Raw genomic sequence first — 10,123 nt, forward strand, 5'->3', positions numbered from 1 at the left:
TCAGTAATTTGTAACGAGTTTTTGAAAGAATTACAATCTCATTTGAGTGCTAATATTTTGTCAATGTATTTGACATCGAATAAGGGTTGGCATAAATGTAATCTAAATGTAATCCAGATTACGGTACTTTAAACGTGTTAATCTGTTATATTACAGACAACACATTTTGTAACTGATCAGTAATAATCAGTAGCTAGTTATTAAAAAAAAACTCACATGAGGGCTAATAATTTTGTCTATATGACCTAAAATAAGGGTTAGCATAAAAGTAATCTAAATGTAATCCAGATTACGATACTTTAAGTGTGTTAATCTATATACTACTGACTACAAATTTCAAAACTAGTTATTAAAAGATAATAAATTTCACATAAGGGCTAATATTTTGTCTATGTATTTGACATCAAATAAGGGTTAGAATAAAAGTAATCTAAATGTAATCCAGATTACGGTACTTGAAATGTGTTAATCCGTAATGTTACACACCACACATTTTGTAACTGATCAATAATGATTTGCTAGTTATTAGCTAAAACAATTTTAATTTCCCATGTGAGCTAATAGTTTTGTCTATGTATGTGACATCAATAAGGGTTAGTGTAAAAGTAATCTAAATGTAATCCAGATTAGGTTACTTTAAATGTATTAATCTATTGTATTAATAACTACAAACGTTGTAACTGATCAGTAACTAGTTATTAAAAGAATGAAAATTTCACATGAGGGCTAATATATTGTCTATATTTTTGACATGAAATAAGGGTTGGCATAAAAGTAATCTAAATGTAATCCAGATTACGGTACTTTAATCGTGTTAATCTGTTATATTACAGACTACCAATTTCGTAACTAGTTATTAAAAGAATTTAAATTTCACACGAGGGCTAATATTTTGTCTTTGTATTTGACATCAAATAAGGGTTAGAATAAAACTAATCTAAATGTAATCCAGATTACGGTACTTTAAACGTGTTAATCTGTTATATTACAGACTACACATTTTGTAACTGATCAGTAATAATCAGTAACAAAAAACTCACATGAGGGCTAATAATTATATTATTAGACATAAAAAAGGGTTAGCATAAAAGTAATCTAAATGTAATCCAGATTACGGTACTATAAATCTGTTAATCCATTGTATTATAGACTAGAAACTTTGTAAATGATCAGTAATCAGTAACTAGTTATTAAAAGAATTTAAATTTCACTCGAGGGCTAATATTTTGTCTTTGTATTTGACATCAAATAAGGGTTAGAATAAAACTAATCTAAATGTAATCAAGATTACCGTACTTTAAACGTGTTAATCCATTATATTACAGACTACACATTTTGTAACTGATCAGTAATCACTTGCTAGTTATTAAAATAATTAAAAATTTCACATGAGAGCTAATAGTTTTGTCTATGTATGTGACATCAATAAGGGTTAGTGTAAAAGTAATCTAAATGTAATCCAGATTACGGTACTTTAAACGTGTTAATCTGTTATATAGCTGACTACACATTTTGTAACTGATCTGTAACAATCAGGTATTAACAAAAAACTCACATGAGGGCTAATAATTACATTATTAGACATAAAAAAGGGTTAGCATGAAAGTAATCTAAATGTAATCCAGATTACGGTACTATAAATCTGTTAATCTAATGTATTATAGACTAGAAATGTTTTAACTGATCAGTAATCACTTGCTAGTTATTAAAATAATTAAAAATTTCACATGAGAGCTAATAGTTTTGTCTGTGTATGTGACATCAATAAGGGTAAGTGTAAAAGTAATCCAGATTACGCTACCATAAATATGTTAATCCTTAATGTTGGCTACAAATTAATAAGTAATCCACCCAGCTGAGCTTGTATGAGGAAACGTCAGCTGATGTTGTTACAGAAATGAAAGCGGGGTGAATCAGCGAAAGCTCTTAATAATTATTTGAAAGGTCACCTGCGCCGCACCTTTTCCTAACACACGCTGCAATTTTAGGAATGTGTCGAACGCAGCACAAACTCATGTTCAGTCCATTCCAGCGCCTGCAGTCATTTCTGAAGAGACATACTGTACAGAGGCGGTCACTGGGGCAGAACACGTTCACAACGTACACTCTTTATACCTTATTTACCACTAAAGGTTCATATTGTGTCTCGATATCTCATCACAGTGACTATATAGAAGTAAGAAAGAAAAAAACAACCCCAATTGAACACAATCAATAGTTGCAATAAGACTGGCCAATCACATTTCAGGATGCAAATCAGTGCACGAATAAAACCCTGTTATAATTAGGCATATAAATAAAGGAATGATTGTAATTCAGGATGCAAATACACTTACCTGACTAAAGTCTTGTGGCCTATCCAAGTTTTAGGAACAACAAATAATAACTTGACTTCTAGTTGATCCAATCCTGGAGCAGCTTGACCTTCTCTGCTTTCAGGAGCTTTGATGTGGAGGCTGAAGTATGAGGAGCGCTATCCTGCTGGAGAATTGTCCCTCTCCTGTGGTTTGTAATGTAATGGGCAGCACAGATGTCTTGATACCTCAGACTGTTGATGTTGCAGATCTCTCGCACGACCCCATACTGAATGAACCCCAAACCATGACTTCTCCTTCACCAAACTTGACTGATTCCTGTGGGAATCTTGTGTCTGTGTTGGTTCCAGTAGGTCTTCTGCAGTATTGGTGATGATTGGGATCAACAGATGATTCAGCAGAGAAATCCACCTTCTGACACTGTTACAAATGATCAACTAGAAGTCGAGTTATTATTTGGTGCTCTAACAGCTGAGATCCACCACAAGACTTTTGCCAGGTGTAGAAAGATCAAAGACCAACTACAATTCAGGATGCAAATATATGCAAGAATGCAAACCAATCACGATTCAGCTGTCATTTAATTACCCCAACTGGTTCTTTGTATTTAATTAGACCAAACAATTATTTTAATAATGTTATATTTAGTCAACTGATTAATATTGCAATGTTTACTACTGTGTTGAAACTTTTATTAATAAAGCTTCCATTATACTAATGGTTCAATAATACTAATAATTTCCTTATTATAATAATAATAATAACAGCAACTGCTTTTGTCATTTTTAGGTGAGACAATTAATCTGCAAGACTACTTTTTGGCTCACTTGTATTAATTTGGCATTTTAATATAACAATGGAGGTCATTAGTATTATTCAGCATCTTTTAGTATTCAGGCTTGGTTTTGATTCTGAATTATCCTCTGGAAGTTAAATAAAGCCCCATAATGCACTCAGAATCGCTTAACTTTTGCATTCTGAGAGATCTTTATTTTATAAAACAGTGAATATTTAACCATGGACTGCATTATTATAACTCTATTTAAATAATTAGACACATTTTTGAGGGGAAATTTCAAATCATAATTCTATTTATGAACTATTATTATCTTAATATTACCTTATTATATTAGAAATTAAGTAGAACATATCTGATATAACATTATTATTTGCATTTAAATGAATGGACTGTTATTACATTTCTTTGACATGATAAATGCTCAAAAACAGCCAATTTTTTAAATATAATTCTTAAGGAACATAAATATTACTCCCAGTAATACATATATTGCTGATTTAGTTTTGAAACTACATCATAGCATACATAAATATTGATTTATCAGCGAATATCAAGTCAAAACTGACACGTTTATCCACATATCTGACAAAATTAACTCCATTTGCAGAATCAGATGATCAAAATCAAAAAGCAAAAGCACCAAATATTCAACTTTAAATAGGAAAATCTGCACTAATGTTAATTCTATGGGGATTTACAACCTTTCCTTTATAAATAAGCATTGTTTTTAGATATTTATGAACTGAATGCATTATGAGGGTTATTAATGCATGCATTTTGTGCTGATGTCACATTAAATATAGGATGCAATTTTAAAAACATTAGATATAACAAAGCAAAAACACTTTGCTTACAGAACACGGAGGAAGAAAGTAAAAAGCAACACCAGGGCTTTATTCTTGCCTAAATTTTCTTTTATTGAAAAAGGCCAGGGTGCAAATGTCAAATAAAAAGTAAAAATAAAAAATAAAAGACAAGCATATATTTTCAAGCATTTTAATACAAACTTAATATAAACTATTTCAGTCCCTCCTGACATGTAAGACACTGACTCAAAATACTTTGTTATACCATAATTTGTTTATCAAGTATTGCACAATGTAGGTACAAAATTAATATATACGATTACATTGTCCGTAATATAGCAAAAATCTGTTTGAACTCTTAACAGAAAATACAACTCTTTTTGTTTCAAAAAAGCAAATATTCCGCCACTGAACTCCCGACGCGAAGGAATATCCTGTACACAATCTTTAGAGTTTGAGCTAGGTTTCTTAAAGATGAATTTCTTTCTTAAAAAAAGGAAACGAACAAACAAAATATATTATAATAACATAAAGCTTCTGCAGCCATCACAGATCACTGGAGTAGTAAAAAGATATAAATGCAATACCATGTTGTAGAAACAATATATATACTCTGATATTTTACAAACTCTGTACTCAATTAAATTATACAATTAGAAAAAAGAGACCACGTAACCCCAGGTATTTCATATGTAGTGCCAATTTCTTAAAAATCAGCCAAGTCTTACCCACTTTAAAATACTGTAAGAGGCCAGAACTTGAACTTCTGTGTTTTTTCCCAACATTTTAGAGTGTTTTTCTTCCAAAAAGGTAGTAAAAAATCGTTTTTTTGTTGTTTTTTTTTGCATTATTGGCAAAAAAGGAAAAGACAACATTGACGTGTGTTGACCAGGCTTGGATGTGCATGTGTATATGTGTAAGTGTGTGTGTGTGTGTGTGTAACACAAGCTTTTAGTACAAACTCAAGGGGGTCAAGATTGAAGGAAGAAAGAAAATAAATCAAATTAAATAACACCCTTGGGCACATGCGCTTATCGGTGACGACTGGGGTCTTGGTTTCCACATCGCAAGTGCGTCTTTGCCTTTCGTTTTCCTTTTTACGCCAACAATCGCTCCTCAGTTAGCCATGACCGGCTGGAACTGCTGGTTTGAATACTGCATGTTGCCCAGACTGAAGTTTAAGCCCTCTATGAGCGACTTGTCATTGACGTTCCCGTACGCCGTGAACACGTCGAAGGCATTGCCGTACGGCAACGGGCTGAGCGCGTTCTCGCTAGCGAATGCTGCGCTGGAGCCCTGCAGATTGGGGAACACAAACTCCTTGGCGTTGGGAGACAAAGCGGAGGGTTTCTGTGGCTGCGGACTCCCAAGACCGAAACCGTAGAGCGAATGCATGGAGCTGGAAATGGCTTTCTGCTTGAGGAGGCTGTTGACATTCAGGCCCAAATTGGTGGGCGATGTGCGTGCAACTTTCCCGCCGTTTCGGCCGCTGTTCTTCATTTTAGTGGAGCCGAATTTGGTGGCGGCAAATGAGGCGGTGGTGAAGGTTAAAGGCTGAGCGGAGCGTTGCGGCATGAAGGACGGACTGACCGACGCCGACTGACCGAATGGCGGCGGCGACGGAGAACTAGACTCGGAGGACACGCCCACCGGCTCGCTGATTGGCATGAACACCTGAGCCTCGGGGTTAAAACTGTTTCTGATTTCTTTATCCAACTCGGAGCCGTTTTCGCTATTATCGTCAATGTATAGCACCTTAACGGCTCCCTTTTCTCCAATCTGATAGGACACCTCGAAAGGGTCGATCCAAACGCTGAGGTCCTGAGGCAAGTTATTGCGGACATCTTCGATGTCCAGTCCGCTTTCTTTGGCTGCTTCTTCAACGACCGGATCTACTTTTTCGCCCACGTGGATACACCTAAACCCGGATCCTTTATATGGCTTATCGGGGTACCAATGTCCTTCGTATTTCTTCTTTAACTGCCTCTCCAGCTCCTCGCCGAAAATGTTGACTCGCCTCCGTGGGAGTTTGTTGTATAGATAGGAAATGATGAAGTTCAGCGCTACTTGTATTTCAAGCTGCATAGCTGTTTTAGTCGAGAGCTGCGTTTTTAAGTGTCGAGTGCTGCAAAAACCTCCAAGGCAGTAGTGATCAGTGGGTGCTGGTGGATGATGGGAAAAATCGTCTCCTTGAAAAGGGGAAAGAAAAAAAAGGCAAGGTGTTCAGACTGAGCTCCACATTATGTAAACAAACACATCAAACCCTCCATCTGATCTGCTTTAAATTCAGCGCTGAGGGGGATTACATAACACGGATTCTCTTGCCTGCTTATTCCGTCAACTGTTGCGTAAAAACGCCTTTTATGCGAATTTAGGGCATCTGAGCACAATGCGACACAGCCAGGCGATATTGCGCAACAGATCGGCGATCGGATTTCCCGACGGTCGCGACCAATGGCGTGCAGCTCCGCTCGGGGCGTGTGTATATGTTGACCAAATTAGTATGTGTGATCGAATAAACATACGATACACACTGGATTCAATTTTCGACATGTATATTTGTTAGATTCCGCTGTAAACATGCGTCGGGCGTGTTTTAAACCCCGGTGAGCGTCGAACGCTCGGTTTGAGACGCGGCCATTATTATGATGAATATGGAATGAGAACATTCTGGATGCTTTGACGCGGTCAGGAGCGAAATAAACGAGCAAAACAAACAGCAAATGAACGCTTACTGACGGAATGAACTTTGGCACGGTGGATGTTTTGGGATTGTCGTGTGGTCAGCAGAGCTGAGAACTGCCCTGATCACACATTTCCGTAAAGCGCACACACACATACATACACATATAGGAGAGAGAGAGGGGCTCACATGACTATGAGGCGAATTCATCATGAAACGAACCATTTATCAAACACATCCAGCTCTCATATCAAGCAGAATATTAATGATCACCGTCTTGAAGCGATAGCTAACTGAAACTCATCTAAAAAATGATTATATCAGATCCTCGGTCTTTAACCGTCGACGCGTCTTATTTCCATACAATAAACCGGTTATATCGTCTTTTCGTGCTCCACCGAGCTCGACTGTCAGCTATATTGTCATGATCTACCCCTTTAAGGAAATGACATTGAAATGCAGCGATGTATTTACTGAATGATCACATCAGCGCCAGATACTTACATTAAACGACCGTGTTTCTTCTCCGCTTCGGTTGCTAGCTAACAGATGTCGACGGGAATATTCCAGTTGGGTTGCATGGATGTGATTTAGTCGATTTTATGTTGATTTGTCTTTTAAAGTCTGTTGTCAGGCAATCCGACTCCCCACTGCCTGGGAGTTTTTACAACTCTGCCCTTTAAACTCGGCTCTGGATCTGCTTTATAGCGCTCCTCCGCCACGGACATGATGTGGGCGGTGATGCGGTTTCCAGAGGTCAAAACCCCAGCGGTGCTAACGATTGGACGAGCGCGCTGACGTCACATGTTTGCCTCTGAATTCACCTTTCTGGTTGGCTTTGCGCCGCGTCAATAATCAAAGCGTCCCGCCTCGTGACCAATAAGCGTGAAGTACATTCAAGGCTGGCGTTAAATGTTATGTATTAAGTATCTTCCTCCCACACGCAGATCTAAACACTATAATACATCGCCTGTTTTATTATGGTTTATGGAAAACTCCTTAAGCCCTCATAAATCTGTTTCCAGTGTTGTGTGTTCATACGAGCTCCTGACAGTATTAAATGCTGTGAGAATGCTGAATGTGTGTTGATTTCAGCAGGTTGAATAGAGCGCGGAGGGACTCTGGTCATTTGTCCACTGGGCTGTGATTTGTCGTTTGTGTGTGTTTTGCGTCGACAGGTCTTCCTCAGCTATTGGCTGGCCGTGTTTTCGTCATCAGCGTGTATGCAAACACACGCTTGTTCAGGGTCTTCAATGTGGACCCCCAAATATAATAATCCTCTGCGAGGGACCCCAAAATAAAATGTCTTTCTGTAGAAGATTTACATTTATTTTTCTGGGTAAAAAAATAAATATATATTATTTGTATTAAATATTTATCCTGCATTTAGTTTACATTTATTATATATATTCTTTGTACTGTGTTGATTAACTGGTTTATTCATTTGTTTGCTTGTTTATACATTTAAATACATTTATTATTTTAATAATTTATTTAATAATTTATCTGAATCGAGCTGTATGATTGCAGCTTAAAGTAATGGTTAGATTATTTTAATTACAATGTATAATTATTTTAATTATTTATCAATTTTGTTTATCCTTTTTTTCAATATATATATATATATATATATATATATATATATATATATATATATATATATATATATATATATATATATAGATGAGCATTATCACACGAGTAGCAGGTGCGATATGGCTGTATATCGGCACTGCTGGGAGGCGCGCTTTGCCTCAAGGCTGCAGACCGAGTGCCTTAGTGTCCCACCAGTGCCGATATACAGCCATATGGCACTGCTATGAGTGTGATATTGCGTTTATACAACAGTTCGACAGCATAATCGTGTATATAAAAAAGATTATTAAACACGGAGAGTCTCAAAAACCCTTTTGTATGAGGAACTACTTTATTCCACCATTCATTCACATCTGTAGAGCTAGTGTTTGAATGATTCTCTAGCGTAATGTCTAAAGTGAAGACAAAACAGCTGATTTTGCTCACTTTTTAAGATTATAAGGCTGAACAGCATGAAATGTCGTGAGTCTACAGAGATTTCCCAGTATTTCTGAGTATGTGATATGAGTCCCATCTCACACTAAACACACTACAATTATATGGTATAAATACGGCACTACAACATACAAAAGAGAAAGATCGACTTGGAATACCTGTTTAATAAAGATTTGATCAGCTGTAGTTTGAAAATACGCAGATCTTTTTTTCCCCCTAAGAGCTTATTATGCAGTCTCTGTCGCCATCTGGTGGATGAACAACGTCAACGGTCTTTGCTCTGCTCAGTATGACAGGCTGATGGAGATAAATATTTTAAATAGGCACTATCTTAATAAATAAACTGCACAGTTGCAATCTAAACAACTGCTTTCTTGCCTGAATTGCCTCAAAAGTACATGATGTTGTCCAACAGCTGCAATATTTGTCAGACTGTAGTGAGTTTTTTAATCTGCTGTCACTCTGTGTGGGCGGAGTAATACACAAGAGTGAAGAGGCTGTACAAGTGCTGATATTGCAGAATATCACACGGCTATAAGCCAATCAGATTCGAGAACCAGACAGAACTGTTGTGTATTACTCAACATACACTATATATATATATATATATAATTACATTTTGAAATATATACATTGTACATATATAAATTTTTTAAACAGTAAAAACAATGAAAATTTTTTTAATTTTTAACATTTTTGCTGTATTTTGGATCAAATAAATACAGGTTTGGTGAGCATTAATGTTTTACTGTTCTAAAACCTTTGATCAAATATACTATACTATAAACTATACTATTGTTTTACTTATGTTTTTATCTTGTCTCTTTTTTTTGTCTGTCTGTTTTGTGCCAGGTATTTCAGTCTGTTTTAAAAAAAGAAAGTATTTTCAAATGTATATGGCTAAATCTTATGCATTTTTTAAAATTATGCAATATACCCAAGATGTGGCTAAACAACCTCACATGTCATCGTTATTTCTTTAAACATAGTTAAAACCATAGCAGCGTGCTTCTGTAATGCAGTGTAAATCAAAACCCAGCTCTTGATCAGTGCCGCATGCATATAGTAAGCTGATCCGCCGGGTTGTGTTGCTTTCTATAGCTTCAGGAATAGTACACAGAGCTCATATTTCATGTCTTGTAAGCCAAGCTCACATATGCAGGAGGTTTAAGGTTTTTGGCACAGGGAATTGTTATAAGCCCAACCAAATATAGGCTTTGTGTTCACAATATGCTGAGGAATATTGAAGACTCCAGGGCCCGAATTCACAAAGGCTAAAAGATGCAAAGCTCCTAATGCACAGATGTAGGAGAAAATCATCAAAATAATGGCGGTCAGGGCTAAATGTTAAACTCTTTTGCTCTCTTTTGCTCTTGCTGTGAGGCGACAGCACTACCTACAGCGCCACTGCGTCTCCATTTATGTATTCTGTATTTATATATTTTAGTATTATGTTGTATTTTATACAACAGTTCTGTCTGGTTCTAGA

General features: G+C 36.4%; 1 protein-coding gene across 1 annotated transcript; it reads right to left on the bottom strand.

Annotated features, from left to right (window-relative positions):
- Positions 1-4,006: 4,006 nt before the first annotated feature.
- Positions 4,007-7,189, bottom strand: tob1b (transducer of ERBB2, 1b). Its single transcript, NM_212974.1, has 2 exons — positions 7,108-7,189; positions 4,007-6,109 (listed from the first exon to the last, which is right to left on the bottom strand). Exon 2 carries the CDS (start codon positions 6,003-6,005, stop codon positions 5,037-5,039), a length of 969 nt encoding a protein of 322 aa, NP_998139.1. The 5' UTR covers positions 6,006-6,109; positions 7,108-7,189; the 3' UTR covers positions 4,007-5,036.
- Positions 7,190-10,123: the final 2,934 nt, after the last annotated feature.

Source organism: Danio rerio, chromosome 12 (assembly GCF_052040795.2).
Source record: "Danio rerio strain M-AB ecotype USA chromosome 12, GRCz13ab, whole genome shotgun sequence".
Taxonomy (NCBI): domain Eukaryota; kingdom Metazoa; phylum Chordata; class Actinopteri; order Cypriniformes; family Danionidae; genus Danio; species Danio rerio.

Bases quoted from the DNA above. Each gene is read 5' to 3' on its own strand.
- tob1b (NM_212974.1), bottom strand. From the start codon at position 6,005: ATGCAGCTTGAAATACAAGTAGCGCTGAACTTCATCATTTCCTATCTA.